The sequence below is a fragment of the Puma concolor genome, chromosome F2, assembly GCF_028749965.1.
Source record: "Puma concolor isolate L17-30 chromosome F2, mPumCon1.1.hap2, whole genome shotgun sequence".
Lineage (NCBI taxonomy): Eukaryota > Metazoa > Chordata > Mammalia > Carnivora > Felidae > Puma > Puma concolor.
In genome coordinates this window covers 62,406,383-62,423,652 of record NC_141684.1, presented here as the reverse complement: position 1 = coordinate 62,423,652, position 17,270 = coordinate 62,406,383, and the positions used below count along the sequence as shown (strand labels likewise).

The 17,270-nt window shown below is 41.8% G+C and overlaps 2 protein-coding genes across 7 annotated transcripts in view; one reads left to right on the top strand and one right to left on the bottom strand.

Moving 5' to 3' along the window:
- Positions 1–9,250, bottom strand: part of EYA1 (EYA transcriptional coactivator and phosphatase 1) — a 354,818-nt gene extending 345,568 nt beyond the window's left edge. For 2 of the 6 annotated variants that reach the window (XM_086695347.1, XM_086695348.1), the window contains exon 1: positions 8,984–9,085. The gene's annotated coding sequence lies outside the window, so the exon portion shown is untranslated. Of the gene's footprint in view, positions 1–8,983 lie in introns of all 6 variants that reach the window. The other 4 variants (XM_086695346.1, XM_025923021.2, XM_086695354.1 and 1 more) reach the window with 3 other exon arrangements.
- LOC147572056 (uncharacterized) lies at positions 2,897–17,013 on the top strand. The gene is made up of 5 exons (XM_086695168.1): positions 2,897–2,911; positions 8,417–8,922; positions 12,290–12,397; positions 15,186–15,419; positions 16,049–17,013. The coding sequence occupies exons 1-5, from the start codon at positions 2,897–2,899 to the stop codon at positions 16,083–16,085; spliced, it is 900 nt and encodes a 299-aa protein (XP_086551294.1). The 3' UTR covers positions 16,086–17,013.
- The last annotated feature ends 257 nt before the right edge of the window (positions 17,014–17,270 follow it).

The following is a 17,270-nucleotide window of genomic DNA, read 5'->3' as shown; positions in this document are numbered from 1 at the left end:
TGCATTCATCACAAAACGCCAAATCCTTTACTTACCTACTCCTGAGTCAACTCTCACAGCACCCTCCCTAAGAGGGGTGCCCCCTGGAGTTGTACACCATGGAAGGCCACCCCTCTGTTAGCCACGGAGGTGTAAGCTTTCCTGATAAAAAGGCAAGGGACTGAAAGACAGCCTGAATCTCTGCTGGCCAACTTCATTGTTCTGGAGTCAGTTATCCACTCTGAGCATGGAAGAAAAGCCTGGAAGTCTCTTCCTGAAGTGTATTTCAACAAGCTCTTAAGTAGGAAGAAAAGATCAACGGAACAGAATAGTGAAAAATAGCTGCATGGCTGGGCACACATGTAAATAGGATTTGACTCCTCCTATTGGCCAGTTGCACGATGCCACCTGCGAAAACTGCTCTCCCGGGGCGGATGGTGGGAATCAGCCCCTTCCCAGGCCACCGTAGCTCACAGAATACAGGGTAGGGGCATTCCCAGCTCAGAGTGGTGTGGCTCCTATCTTGCATTCACAGTCCCAGGCCAGATGCTAGCCTCGGCATGTGGTGCTGAGAGGAACCATGCAGGTGACGAGAGGGATAGCAGGAGGCAATCCTGGGCAAGAAGGAGATCTGGAGGACAGGCCCTGTGTGAGCTGGTCTTTTCAGTATCTGAGGGAACGATGCCTTCTTCAGTCCAATCCCCTGGACTATTGATGAAACACCACTGAAAAGCTAATTTTGTTACGGGGACTCGCTGCACACAGGATTAATGGGGGGAAATCTCAATAGCTCTGAACCTAATGTTTCCTGGGTTCAGTAAAATTTTTACTCCACATAGGTGCTTCCTATTCGTTTCTACCCAGTGGCAAAAGCCGGGCAGCAGATAAAATAAGCAATAGCACCTCACCTTACATGGGAACATTTATCTTGCTTTTACCTTAGTTCTACCCCATCCAAAACATCCTGGCCATTGTCAAAACAAAATATTGGGAGAAGTTAAGTTGGCATAAGTGTGTGAATTATGGGGGCATAAAACAGATGGAGAAAGGGTCTTGTCAAGCAGGCTCTTGGGACAGACCTTCCAGATTGAAGAAAAATAAGGTGGAGACTCAGATGATTGGGAAGAAAATAATAATTTTAAAAATATTATGCATCATCTCTATTTTAATTTTTCCTGCTGGTTTTGAAAAAAATGGGTTATATTTCAGATGGCACGTAAATCATCTGTAATGAAGCAGCGACCCATCAGACAGTGTGAATAACTTGTGGCTCCTTGGATGAAAGAATATTTTCATTACAGCGCCCCATCACTTTAATCTTTGCTGTCTCACCAAGTGTTGAGTTTTCTAACATTCCTGAGAAGCAGAAGGAAACTAGCGGTTGAACATTGCTTTATAGAAAAGAAAAGGGCTATTCTGAAGTGTGTCCCCAGAAGACTACAACTACGGATTGAATAAACATATCAAATCAAGGGGTCTTTAAGAAAATTTACAAACAGAAGCCTGCAGTGAAACTAACCCCCGGATGAATGACCTCCAGGGACCTACTCAGCGGGCAATTCCATGGTTCCCAAAGCCACAAGAGGCCGTGTGGCACTGTCACCTCTACTTTGCTTTACTCACCTTCCTAAGAAATGTGGTTATATAAAAGAGACATAGGTGAGTGAGATTCAGAAAGCAGATACGCAATCATCTCTTAGATTGTTAAGGAGCACATCCAGCCACTGAAGCCATTCATTGAAAAAAAACAAGTTCAGCTCTATGTTGGTGAATATCTTCTCCAGCTGGAGATAAAGTTTCCATAGAAATAAATGTCCACAACAATTTGCTCTTATAGCTATTCCACTGATTTCCTGGTACTACTGTTTTAAGCATGAGGCCTGTCTATTCATTATAGAACTTCTATCCAAATACGACCAGATTTCTGCTTCCACCATATGTAACTTCCTTCTCATTTCAGATGAAGAATGGAAAGCGTGGGGACAATCAAATGAGTTGAAACCAATTAGGAAAATTAATGGCATGTGTTTATCGAGCAACTGAAGTTCAACTCAAACTACGTTTTGAGAGAGCGGCAGACCTACACAGTATTTTAATGTAGCACTTCATACATGGACAATATTAAGAAAACTCTAGAGAAACATGCCCACAGTCCCATCAACTCAACTTACTTTAGGAAACTATAATCACAGCGAATCATCAGGCTTGCTTGGTTTTCGGTTTCTCTGAACCTTGTTGCATAAGCATTTTACAGTCTATATTTGTCATTCTTAATGCCCCTGTAATTTATGTTCCATCAGGGAGATAATCCCATAAGGTGGGAGATTTGGGGTTTGTTTCACTCTTGCACTATGGCATCCAACAGTTCAACATCTGCATTCATCAAGCTCTTCGCCTTCTTTTTAATGCTTTCTTTAAGCACAAATTCCAAACGGGGTAATCAGAGGATCAAACGGTCTGGTGTCTGAAAGGAGTAATTCTTGTAAAGTGAGGTCAAATTCACTTATTCAGATTTCTCTCACATATAACAGTGGCCCTAGTACGAGAAGATGCAACATGAAATTCATATTTTAAGGATATTCAAAGGAAATTGCTCCCACAGATCCTGCAATCTCGACCGCATTCGTGAATCTTCCCATATCGAAACGTACCAAATTTTTGTGTTCACGGACGAACATTTGAATATGAAAAACTGCGGCTGGGCGTTTGAAAGCCTTAACCAAATCACGATGCAGACCTTCACTGTGCTGATCTCCCGCATCGGTCACTTGCTCTCTCTTCCACTCAGCATTGCTCTTTGAATACGATCTGCTCTCGTGAACTCCAGATGAAAAGTCAAACCTCATTCCAGTAAATATGGGATCTTTCATTACCATCCTGATCACTCTCTCCTCTTCTTTCAGCAAGGTGAATCACCATGCCACACGACTCGGTTGGTGGAGTCTGACGACCATTGTCATAAAACCATTTTTTAACTTTTTAAATTTATTTTGAGAGAGAGAGAGAGAGAGAGTGCATGTGAGTACAAGCAGGGGGGAGGGACAGAGAGAGGGACAGAGGTAATTCCAAGCAGGCTCCATGCTATCAGCACAGAGCCTGACGGGGGCTCAATCTCAGGAACTGGGAGATCATGACCCGAGCCGAAATCAAGAGTCAGATGCTTAACTGACCGAGCCACCCCAGGTGCCCCTGTCATAAAATAATTTATATTCAAGCATAGAAATAGTAAATGGTGCCCACTGATTATGATTGGTGGCAAATCCACGAGGGATTTGAGGAACCATGGTTGTGTGGTAGCATGTTGCTTAGGAACCACAGGCCTATAAATCTCATATGTAATGAAGAAATGCAGGCATCCAAGAGAAAATAAGCTACAAATATAAATCACAGGGGCCCCTGGGTGGCTCAGGCAGTCAGCTGTCTGACTTTGGCTCAAATTGTGATCTCATGGTTTGTGAGTTCGAGCCCCAAGGAGGCTGCTTCAGATTCTCTCTCTCTCTCTTTCACTCTCTGCCCCTCCTCCTTCTCATCCCTCCCCCCTTGTCTCTCTCTCTCTTAAAACTAAATAAACCTTAAAAAAAAAAACCACCACAATCACAAATGAGAAATTCATCTAAAATTTCACTGGGCTGGTATATTAATTCTGCTGTATCTGCTGGATTGAGGGTATTGTCAGTCCTCCGGGGATGTAGTTTTTTTAAAAAAATGTATCACGGAAATAGTTTCTCAACCTACAGAGACTATAGTTTCAGTTTTAAAACAATAAGGTCTACAGGGCGCCTGCGTGGCTCAGTTGGTTAAGCATCAAACTCCTGATCTCAGTTCAGGTCATGATCTCACAATTCACGAGTTCAAGCCCCACATCGGGCTCCTCGCTGATAGTGTGAAGCCTGCTTGGGACTCTCTCGCTCTCTCTCTCTGCCCCTCCCTTTCTCTTGCTCTCTCAACATAAATAAATAAAGGTAAAAAAAAAACAAGGTCTAGAATAACTGGTAGCCAACTACATTGGTACCATTCAGGGGGTATGTTTTTCTGCTGTTTAAATTAAGTAAATGACTAGAACTAAATGATGAATGTTCTCACTTCATTCAGAAGGCAAAGAGGAGATATGAAACACCAACTCCTTTTCTCTTATATAGGAAGATCTACCATTAAATACCTCCGAAGGTGTTAAAAATACACCACGAAAAACTCACCCATAGGAATGGAAAGCAGGACAGTGGCTGCTTGGGGCCAGAGCCCAGGGGGTGGAAAGTGGCGGATGGACTGTAAAGGGGCACGAGGGAACCATCTGGGGCACTTACAAGTGTTCTCTACCTTGACTGTAGTGGTGACATGAGCGAAAATGATTATCAAAACTCATTGAACTATACACTTCAGCTTGGTTTTTTTTAAATGTGCCCCAATTCACGTTTCTTTTCAGTTGTCAACCTCTTTTTTCCAGCACCATCAAGGAATTAACGTTTTGATGATGACGGCCTTCTCCACTGGACATAATAGTCCCTGCCCCTCCGAATAAAACATGACATTAGTGCTGATCTTTATCTAACTGTTTATCCACCAACACTCGCCTCTAACACAGGTGATATTCACTCCTGCTTGAGTAAACTATATGGGTCCAACAATAATGTTCACTTTCAGGTGTAAAAGTGCAAAGGGGCTTTCTTTTTCTTTCTTTCTTTCTTTCTTTCTTTCTTTCTTTCTTTCTTTCTTTCTTTCCTTCTTTCCTTCTTTCCTTCTTTCCTTCTTTCTTTCTTTTAATGTTTATTTATCCTTGAGAGAGAAAGAGAGAGAGAGAAAGCAGGGGAGGGGCAGAGAGAGAGGGAGACACAGAATCCGAAGCAGGCTCCAGGCTCTGCGCTGTCACCAGAGAGCCCAATGCAGGGCTCTAGCCCGTGGACTCTGAGATCATGTCCTGAGATGAAGTCGGATGCTTTATTGACTAAGCCACCTAGGCGCCCCCGAAAAGGGCGCCTTAAACCACATATCCTTGGTTTAAGAGGTGAGGATTAAAAAGTACATAATGTTGTTTACCGTTAAGGCTCAACTGGCATGTCAATAGTTATGATTCTGAAGGTTTTATTTTTTAAAGAGTTAAATTTGAATGTTGAATGGTGGTCCGGTTTTCAGTAATACCCTGGGTCAGATTCATAAAGTATTTGGCCTACAAAAAATTCAGTTATCAAAATTTAAAAAGCAGGTTTATCTCTAAAAAATAAAATGGAAAGATTTATTTCTCAGACTCTTATGCCATTTCTGCTAAAATTCAGAGGCAATTTTAGCCACGGATATAGGCATAGACTTCAATGTCCAGCTCATTAGGTAACGTATGTTCATCATTAGACCTTAAAGCTAATGTGTATTACATGTGCCAGTTTAGGAGAAACTAGAGTATAAACACCTCTCTGCTCTGCTCCAACACTATTCCCTTCCCCTTGACAATCACAACTAAAGTTTAGCAAAGCATTTTCTTCATTTCCTGGATGCTGACTCTTACTTGCTTCTTGACCAGAGAAAGGATTACTTGATGTAATAAGATTGCAGGACTACGTCTCAGAGGCCAAAACATCGAAAATAAAGACAGTAATGGAGAAAGCATTAAGCTGTCAGAAAAGATGTACTGGCTCAGGGTTTCATGAATCTCACTCTTTCCTTAAAATCAAAGGGTAACTTACATTACAGCAAAGCTAAAAAAGTTTCAGAAATCTGCCTCCCCTCAATTCCATCAAAAACAAATAGGTGACATAATCCACAGGGATATACATGGTATGAGATGTGATGGGGCCACAGAAGGAAGTTGTGGAATCCAAATTCCCATGTAGAGTGGGAGTCATCTAAAACATTCTTTACAGGGGCACCTGGGTACAATTGGTTAAGAGTTCCACTTTGGCTCAGGTCATGATCTCACGGTTCGCGAGTTCCAGCCCTGCATTGAGCTCCGTGCTGACAGCTCAGAGCCTGGAGCCTGCTTACAATTCTGTGTCTCCCTTTCCCTCTGCCCCTCCCCTTCTCTCTCTCTCTCTCTCTCTCTCTCTCAAAAATAAATAAACATTAAAACTTTTTTTAAATAAATAAATAAATAAATAAATAAATAAATAAATAAATAAAACATCCTTTACAGGCAGCCAACCCGCTTCTGCATGAACACTTCCGGGGACAGAAATTCACCAACTTGGCAAGCTTGGTCCACAACTGGAAGGTTTAACCTTTAGGTGGTGCTCCCTTAAACTGAGCTGAAATAGACCCATCAAAGCCCCTTTCTCTAAAATCAGTTTTTCTTCTGCACAGACACAAACATATTTCAATACCCTCCTATACAAAGTAGTTCTTGAAACATTTAAGATTAATAATATCCCCTAAGGGCTCTCCTTTCTAGGCCCAAAATATCTTTTTTAAAATGAGTTACTTAACTTTCTGATCTCCCTCCACAGGACATATCTGTTGGCCAGTGGTCCCTGGATGCAAACACCGTACTGAGCTTAGGGACACTCAAACTCTTGGGCAAATGACCTATTTTCAAGGCATTATCCCTCTATTCTCTATTTGAGGAACTGACTCATCTCTGTGAAATTCTCATTTTGTTAATTTCTGCGTGTCAATCAAGCTCACTCGCTGTTCTGTGACTCAGGGTTCTGCAAGCCAATGACTGATGCATCCGTTCCAGCTTTACGTAATGCACCAACCTAAAAACCACGGCTTTAGCTTGCAACTTTCAAGTCGCTGATAGAAATGATAAAGGGGAGAAAGCCAAAAACAGAGTTAGTCCTGATGAGTCAAAGGGTGAAAAAGACTACTGAAGGCTTAGAGAAGGAGGACGAGGGCTGCAGTTGGTAACTCTGACACTTACCAGCTCTGTGACCTTGGAAAAATTCACCTCTCTGAGCCTGTTTCCTCACCTATATGATGACATTAATACCATCCAATAGGATAGAGATGATTGAAAATGCATCCTACACTTAGTACACATTCACTAAATTTGTGTTGAGCAGATGATAAGTATTTTGTAAGGGATGAAAGGTCATAAAACGATAACCCAATATGCCTAATTGTCTCTAGTATTTACTTCCAAAAATTATCATGTAAGTCAACTGCTTAAGAACAATCAGACACTTTTAGAAGCTGTATTTCAGGTTACTAATATAACAATTAGTAAAACAATACTGTTATCATAGCACTCCCTCTCTTGAATTACCTGTTGTGAACACCTTGACTTTTTTATGGGCTAAATAATCCCACTAACAGATTTTTTTCACAGTTCCTATTTTGTAACTGATCTTAATTAGCACAGTGCTCTGCCTTCTCTCCAAGGCCTTTACATGTTCCAAAATTATGAAACTTGTTAGATTGTGCTCTCTCCCAAAGCAGAGAACAAGTCTGATTCAGTCTGATGTGGTCTGATAACCAAATCCTTTCCAAGCTGGCCCCAGTTACCACCCCTGCACATCTCTACCACATCCCAGGTCCCTCCTGCTCACCCACAGCCACTCCAGGTTACTTCTAAATGCCTCTGGTGCCAAAGGACACACTGTCTAGAGGACAGTGGACACACTGCCTAGAGGACACACTGTCCACCCAGACTCCTGCCTACCTTGCAAGGCTCATTCAGTCCTCTCTTCCAGGAAGCCTTGCACACCTGTGACTTCGCCCATTAGAGTACTAATCACATGAGGTCACAACTGTCCACCACACTGCTCCTTCAAGAGCGTTTTTACCCATTTTTACCCATGTAACTCGATGCTTGGTACATGGCACCTTTCCCAGTGTTGGCTCACTGAACAGCTCAGAGCCTGACATACGGCACACTTGGGGTCTCTGAAGAGAATGGAAGAATGCCCTCTTGTTCTATATGGACATCCTGCTTCTACATTATTGTAGCACTTCTCACTCATAGCTGCGACTTTGTGTGCTGAGTATGCACTTGCTTTGATTCTTCTGAACAGGTAATTAACTAGCACTTCTCTACAGGTTTGAGTCCTCCTCCCACCCAGATTTTTGGAAGAGGCTTTGGGTCTTATGAGATGACTTATTTGGCTAGCATTCATCAGTGTGGCCACAAGAAAAATGTTGGGTGGGTCTGAACATGAAGAAAACAATAAAAATTGTCTGTACTGGAGGCATTGTCCCCACCTCCCCCCAAACTCACCGAAGGCAAAGCAGAGATCCTGTCTATTTCTCATCAGCTTCTTAATTATTCCTAGAAATAATAATGGGTCACCATTGTTGACCTCTCCAATTCATCTGCTACTTCTAACTGGCCTCTTTGATTTGGACCAACCGACTCACTTTCAGCCACAGTAAGGAATCCTGGGGACGGGAGGGGGGCTAGAAAGCACTAAATATAAATATCTGCTTGCCTCAACTGCTCCCCAAATGTTTTCCATTACTGGAGCTTCGAGCGCAAGCACACGTCCAAGACAGCAATCACAACATCAAATAGGGCCAAGATGACCCCCCTCGGTCCCCCGACGTCCCAATCAGTCACCACCTCCCGGAAGGAAAACAAACCGGCCCCAGACACAGCCCTCCACGTGCAGCGGGCGCCCCAAGGCTTCCAGGCAAAGGGGCGACGCGCGTCCCCAGCACTGAGCGCACCGCCGCGCCCTTCCAGGTGGCCTTGCGTACCTGGCGGCGGTGCCCGCGCCTCGGACGAGGCCGGCGGGCTGGGGTGCGGGCGGCGCGCGCGCTCGCCTGGGGGTCGGGACCCCGGCGGCGGCGGCGGCGGCGGCGGCGGCGGCGGCGCCCCCTCCGCGGCTCCCCGGGCTCCCATTGCCGCCCTCCCGCCCCGGGTGGGGCCGCAGCCCCGGGCTCTCGGCCGCTGCCTGGAAGCCAGAGGGTCAGATTCAGTTTCACAACAAAGTCTCTCCCCGTCACTGCAACCGGACTGGAGGCCAAAGCGGCCGGGCAGCCCGGGCAGGGGCCGGAGCGCAGCCGCCGCGGGCGAAGGTGGGAAGAGAGCGCGCGAGGGGAGGGTGGCTGGCGACAGGGTCCCGGCGGCTGGACTTACTCGGGTCCCAACTGCGGCGACGCGGGGCTGAGGAACCGGTTCTTCCGAAAACAAACCGAAAATGGGTAACGGAGAGGCCAGGACAGCGCTTAGAGGGGTTCTGTCTCGTTGTTTAGGGCAAAAAACGGCTCTGGCTTCCAGAAATTCGAGCCGGTGGTGGCTTTTTTCTTTCTCTCCTTCTGAAATGCGCCCGTGCCTCCGGGTTGAGGGGCGCCCTTTGCGCGGCTCCGAGTGCGCAGCGACACCAGGGCCGGCGCTGGCGAGGGGAACCCTCTTCCCGGCACCCCCGGTCTTCCCAGTCCCCCCTTCCCGGCCCCCAGTCCCCTCCCTGGGCCCCGACTCCCCTCCGCACAGGAGCTGGAGCCTGGGCCTGCTGCCCACGCCCCGCGGGGTGTCTAGGACTCCTCAGCCTTGGCCGTGTTTAAACTCAGGGTGAGGGTGGAGGGGGGTTGGTCTGTCAGCGTGGGGCAGTTAGGTGTGCTTGAGGTGGGCCTGTAGGGACAGACAGGCCGAGTGACATGGTGATTTTTTTTTTTTTTCCTGGTGGGTGGGGAGCACCTTGAAGTGCTTAAGTCGTCAGACTGAAACTTATTAAAACATCAGAGATTCGCATAATTTTATAAGTGGTCTTAAAGGTAAGTACTGTAACTTAAGGACTTTTGCCTTTCTTTGCATCGAGGAACACTTGGGGAGGGTAGGTGGAAGTTTCTGTAACCTCCAAGTCCCTCTGTATCTTTGAGTTGATGGGGGCTAGGGCCAACCTGGATTCAACCTGTAAAGTATTTCAGCATTGGATGAAACCTCCCTCAGAGGCCAGTAATCTGAGCTCCTCCTTCTTTGGCAACTTCCGCTTACTTGATTAGGGAATCCAATCACAAACAGTGAAGGATTTGCAGACACTTTGATGATTTGCTCTTATAAGGACTCATGCTTCCCAGTGAGCAGCATTAAAATGTTTGCAGTTCTCTCTCTCGCTCTCAAATAAAATGCCTTCCGCATCGTCACTCAATTATTCACATCGAATGAGATCATGTAGGCAAAAGGCCCTCGGAAAGTCTAAAGCACGGTATGAATACAGATATAATTGTGCATACTCTGGCAAACTCATCTAGAGTCACATGCTTTGCTGTTGTTTATGAGTCAAGTATCTGCTGGCTTGTATGAGATACCATGAAGTTAGAGTCAGAATCCTTCACCTTCAAAGACCATAGGTTATAGATTGAGATAAGACCAACAATGCAGGAAATAAATAGAAAGATACACAAACACGGATTAGGGGTCCTAAACTGTTGGATGTTTATTAGTGTGCAGACCCTGAAACTTTCCAAAATAGACCATGTATGTCAGGTGAGAGGATTTTGCCTACAAGTCAGTGTACTGATAAATTATGTTAACTCAGTAATTCCCCAATACCTTGTCCAAATAGAAATAATAACCAAATCAGCCAGTTGATGAGGACGACCTTGCCTTTTTGAATCTATTGCTTATCCTTTCTCATTATGAATATAAAAAAATATGATATAAAAAAGCAAATCCAGAGTCTTTTAGAGCTCAGGTAATCAAAAGTTTTATTTAAGGAGGAAGTAACAAAAACGCCAAAATACCAAATATAAGTATCTGCTATGAACTCACCAAAAGCAATGAAAGTTTCTTTTGTCAAAGACTACAGGCATGGTATTTATTTGAAAATCGTATTTAAAAAATCAATCTTTGTAATTTAGAAGTAATAACATATAATCTAAAATTTTATGTATTAATACAAAGAGTCTTTTGATCCCTGATTCTAATATTTCTTTAAAAATATATATAGAACAGCTCCAAACCCAAATATTCTACCATTTTATTTTTCTAACATCTCAAAACCTAGATTCATATGGTCTTTGGATAAAAATAGCTAAATTTTGAACCAGTTTCTGAACTTGAAGGTGTGAAGAATTATTTCATTACTGCTCTTTAGGAAAGGCCATGTGTTTAAAATATTGGCAGCACTAGATTCAGAAGATAAAGTCATATTCAGAATTTCCTATTAAGGAAAATTGCTATTTGGGCAAAGTACATTTATTTTAGTGCAGTATACAAATTCTTCATATTCTCCAAAACGGGAGTAGCAGGAGCCAATTTATTGAGTATAATGTATTCCAGACACTTGCTGGAATAAACAATGCTCTTGAGCCCCTCAGATGCACAGCCAATAGGGAGCTGTTGACTACTTGAGGTTTTTACACATCTCTCTGCCAAATCAGAAATCCAAATCCCAAATCAGTCACAGGCACAGTGTGGATTTGTAGTCCTGTCTGGGCATGGGGTCACAATCTGCAAATGCATGATACCACCTAAGATAGGTTTATTTTTAACATAAAATATACGTATTTTTCCATTTGACAAGAATACAAGTATGAATAAAATTTTCAATAAAAATATAAGTGTCCTTTGTAACACCAAGCCAAGATCCAATAAAACACATATTCATAACCACTTGAGAATATATGTTTATATTCATCTATCGATGTGTGTATATATATATGTATGTATGTGTGTGTGTATATATATACACACACACATACATATATACATGTACATATATATGTATACATATACATATATGTATATATGTACATGTATATATATATGTGTGTGTGTGTATATATATGTATATATATATATATATATATATATATGGAGAGAGAGAGAGAGAGAGGAAGAGAATTTCCATGTAAAAAACTACTAACTACCATAAGGACTCAATTATGTATCTGTTAGTTTATATTGGACCAAGAACATTGAGCTGTTTACATGTCATAAAATGCTAATCTTAACTGCTATCCTAACCTACCTATGTACAATAAAGAAATGACAGGGTTTCTTGCACATGAAGGCACAAAAATTGCTTAAGTGTAGAATTTTTTACTCTAGTTTATGGCATAAACATAGAACACATGTGACAGAAATATATGTTTAAACCAAGGACCTATTCAAACTCTCAAATACACATCCACAGAAGGCAGAGGACAAAAATCAACAGAAGTTTTGTAGTTCTTTGAGCATTTGTATTCTGTCTACAATGACAGGTTAGGTATATTATGAGCAATCCTGATTCAAAAGAAATTTTGGGCTTCTCTCTCTCTCTCTGTCTCTCTCTTACGTGCACGTGCACTCACGCAGATGCACACACACGCACACACACGCACACGCGCACACACACGCACACGTGCACACACTTTAAAAATCCTTTTATTATTTGGTTTGGCAATGTACTTTCATCTCGAAAGACTTGTCAAATGCACCTAATGGGAGTTTTCCTTAAAGGGGAAAGAAGATCCAGCCCACTAGTTTAGATCAAGATTTACTTGTGATCATCATTTGGAGAAGACTGGACCATATGGAACGACCAAGAGTCAAGCCAACTCTTCAAGTGTGAGTTAGACAGTTTCTTATGTGCAGGAGCCATTTAAAGAAACTTTTAATCGATCAATGATTTTTCCCCCCAGTACCGGTCTTTCTTTTTTCACTTAGCTAAATCACTTAATACTGTTAGCATCATGTTAACTCCTGGAGTATGTCTGGCTAGGGAGCATGAATTGAAGGCACTAGAATAATAATACCAAGAGATATTATGCACAAGATTGATCCCTATGCTTTAAGGCCTATATACTTTAAAAAGTACTTGTGATTTTTAGTCTACTGAAATATCCTGTGATCTGAAAGTTAAGGTCTATGCCTGTTGATCCACTAAAAAGTGGTATGAGGTAAACCAGGGAGAAATTTATACACTAGACAGGAACTTATTACATGAGCCATAGTGAACTTATTACATGAGCCATAGTGAACTTTCTACGTGAGCCATAAGTTTTGACTTTTACATCTAATTTCTTGCTACATTAAGGCTAGTTTTCTAATCCATTTATTGTTGACTAACTAACATTAGCAAATACATTTCCTCCTATCAAGACTTGTAAAGAACATTATCAAATTCTTTATACTAGCGATTTGGGGGGTATGTAGTAAAAGGGAGCTTTATGCACTTACAACTTAGGAAACCGAGTTTGGGATACAACACAAGGATCCTTGGCCAGCTTTCTACTAAAGCAAAGACTTAAGATGAATTGTCAAGTTATGTTTTACCCATTCTCTATGTCTCACAAGTAATTACGACAGCAAACTTTATTGTACTTTTGATTAGTTAAAACAAATAATACCTGTTGTGTTGATCTTTTCCTTTTAGGTGAATCTTCCAAAGTTACTGAGATTCAGTCTTTCTGAATTTAATCTAATTTGCCCAATTTTTCTTTTCTTTTTATCATTTTTCTCTCTTGGCATATAGAGTCATTTTCAACGACTGTTATAGGTGGAGCTTTCCTGAACTTCCCATTTGCTTTTATCCAGATCATTCTACTTATTAACATATCCATTTGTGAGCTGCCTTTACTTTTATAAAGAGATGATATCTAACAAGTGCTTCAGGGGAATATGATTCCTTGATGCGGCAGTCCTTTGCTCTTGCCCCCACTCCACAGCCAATGGCTTGGTTGTTCTTTTTACATTTCTGTAATATCATATGACAAACAAGCATCAGATTTATTCTTCTTTCTCACAACTAGCAAATTTTTAAAACAGCACCTTTTTCTCCAAGAATAAAATTGCAGGTGCATTAAAAAAATATAACCAACATAATTGCTCTTCCGGTATAGTTTAGAACAGAACTGCATTCTCCATAAGTAAACTCTCATGACCAGCAGAACGGAAATATCTGGGAGTTTGACTCATGAAGAGTACGAAGTTGGACCTCAACTTTATGACTTTTAGATTATATTTCCCCAGACATACTACTTGTACTTATCTAGGTTAAATCTCATTTGCTATTTCCTGACCATGTTTTTGGCAGATAGCTGATAGTACTCTTGTTGACTTTTGGTTTGCAATTGTAAATTACTATCAACATTTTCTTAAAACGGATTCTATTTTGTGAGTTCTGTCATCATGCAAAAATAAAACTAAACAGGTAGAGAGCCCAGGATAAGAAAGCTTGGATTCATTGAAAAGATGTAACATGAAAGGTTTATCCTATAAAAGCAGAGATTGTGGGCTGAGGCCATTTAGAGGAAACAATCAGCTCTCTTTTGGCCAAAAATAAGCCTGAAGAATAGTACCAGAGGTAGCTGTAAAGATAATTTTCAAACAGCCTTGCCTTGCATCCAAACCAAGTACCATCTAAGCGACAAAATTAGTGCCAAAGCAGTAGTGGAAAGGAGAAAGCAAACAATCCACTGTTTGTTTGATAAGCATAAAATATTTATAGTGAGGAAAATTATGTTTCCAACATTGTAATTGTCTTTATTTCTTAACATGTAACAAGAGGCACTTAAGAGCTGTTCTTGGTAATGAAAACCTAATGTGTCCTTGAATATTAGTCAGATATTCAGAGAGCTGAATTGCTGATTGGGGTTGACTTCTTCTGTTTCTGTTTTTGTTTTTGTCTGTTTTTCTTTGCTTTGTTTTATTCTTTGCCTCCATGTGGTTTCTCTCCTAACACAAGACATTGTGTTTGCTTGCTTTGTTTTGGTATTCTATTTATCAAACAAATATTTGATAGCTTAAAGTATTCTTGAAGGAACAAAACTTAAAATTGCTTTATGCATCATTTAAACCAGTGCTTTGACAGGATATTAAATCTCTATATTAACTGAATCATAGCCCCAGACCAGTATATTTATGGTGACTATGAAGTGGGGGGGGGGGGGGGAGGGGGGAATCCAACTGAAATCTTAGCAATCACTTTTTAGAACACACAGCATGCTGACAGCTAGTGGCCATTTTACTCTGAAATCCTTATCCCCGGATTTCATTTTTTAATTTGCTGTAGATCCTGAAATAAATGCCTAGCTCGATAATTTGCCTAAATCTAACATGATGTAGATATTTCCTTTCAGATCAGAGAATTTATTTATATATGCAAAAGGAAAACTCAAATCATGTCCCGATCAGCTAAGGAAACTACTGGATTAGCAGGGGCAAAATGTTTGTTGGAGTGAAAAAAAGGAGTTATTCTTCTGTGTGTGTGTGTGTGTGTGTGTGTGTGTGTATAATATGATCCCTGTGGTGACTGCAGTGCGTCCACTTGCAGCAATTTTTAATCTTTGAAGTTAGGTAAAATTTTGTTAGCAGTCTCAAATCATTAATTTAATCGCTTTGGGTGTCGTTCCAGCAACTCGCGAAATTCTCACCCGCAATCAGATACAATGACATCGATGGAGGCAAAAGGCACCATGCGTTTACCTGCACTCTGTGCGAATGGAGTTGCATTGCCCGTGAGGCCAGGCGCAGGGGGGTGTGAAACTATGTACAAAACTAAATGTGAGCGAGAAATGCTGATCAAATCCTTTGGAAAGAGGTGTTTACTGTTCAAGAAATACTGCGAACGTGGCTGCAAGGATCAATGGTGAATGACTCACTTGATGTGAAAATCGAGCTAGGAAGCTTGGGAAGAGACAGAGAGAGAGGGAGACAGACAGACAGACAGAACGAGAGACCGTCTGGGGTCGCGCGTACTGGGGCTGTGGCAACGTGGGAGGAATCGCAGAAGCAGAGACCGCCAAACGACGTGAGCCGGCCTCAGATAGCTAAGCAAAATTCACCTCGGAAAGGAGGCTTTTCTCTGCCGATTTCGCCTTCACTCTACGGAAGTCTAGCTCTTTTCCTAAGCCTCGTCTATTTCCTCAAGCCTAGGTCGCCGGCACATTTTGATGCTCTTGGAAAAGCCGCAGAGACTCTGGGTTGCTGGTGCTGTGTGCAGGCGCGTCCGGTCGCTCTGCCTGGTGGCTCTGCAATTTGATTTCAGGCCTTTTTCCCCCTTGGCATTATTTTTTGACTACTTGGGGGGGGGGGACCATATAAGAAATTCGAGAACAGACTGTGGGATGCAGAACTGCACACGTGATCTTGCAAATGGGATAGGAGGGTGGGGGAGGTGGGGAAGAGAGAAGTGAAACTAGAAATTATGGTACGGCTTTAGAATTCCAGAATCTCCCTTATTCTTTCCCAATATATATAGTTTCTGATTCTTCACAGCTGCGCTTACCCAATAAAAGTGGAAGAGGGAAGATAATGGCCTGAATAGTGACGTGTCTACGGACATAAATGTACAAGCGGCTCGCCAGCGGGGGTTTTTGCGGAGGAACCTCAGAGAGAGAGATGCCGTTCCCCAGGCTGTTTCTAAATACACGGAGATTATTTCTCGAAAGATTTTGAACAGTTCTTTTGTCCAAATCCAAGACCCTATAATGCATAAGCTCCCTCAAATGGGGCATTCGAATTTCACTTATTTAGAGATGTCTGAAGCTTTCAAGAATGAGAGAAGTGCGGATGAAAAGACATCTTTTTATGGTCTGTTTTGGGTAGCTGAACAGGTAGGCAGACACGCGAAAGAGATACTTCTGGAAGCTGCCTTGCTTCAGAAGGTACCTTCTTATTTGCTAAAAGTTTATGTTATTGTCAATAAAATCAAAAGACAAGCTGTCAGTGTGGATGTATCATTTGATAAGTAAATTCAAACACAAAATTTTCTTTGGAAAGGGAAGATAAATCAAAGTGCTACCCCTGATATCTTAGTCAAATCAAGATTGAAGAAAAAATATTCTCTCCATAAGAACGTTCAGGTTTTTTTTTCTTTTTCTTTTCTAACATGTCTGGAGTTAAACAAAACATGTTAACAAGATTGTAACGAAAACTCCTCACGATGTAAACATCCAAAGAAAGAAATTCTAGATTGATTATATTCTGGGACCGCAAAGATTTTATTACTAGATATCACTGAAGCAGTGGAACCAGAGGCTGAAAGCCTTAGGACTCAAACTGGGTGGTGAAGGGATTTTAGAGGACTCTCTCCCAATTAAGAAAAAACTTCATAAAATGTAAATGCAATAAGTTGAGCTGAATTTTATTTTTCCAAGATTCAAATATGTATTTAGTCTTTTTGGAAGGCCCATGGCCAATTCATGAATGTATCGGAATAAAACACAAGATGAAGTGCCAAATACCTGTGGTTTATGTAAACTACATAGAATCGCGGGGTTTTTATATTTAGATGGATACTAGACGGATATAAAATGGTAGATAAAAATCAGTTGTTACGGCTTGTCGTGGATTTCCATGTGTTTATTAATTTTCCTAAGTTTTATTTATTTATGTATTTATGTATGTATGTATTTATTTATTTATTTTTTTGCATTTACAAACACTTGTCCAATATGAGCTTCTGAAAGTGCAGCAGGCGTCATTTCCTTATTTCACT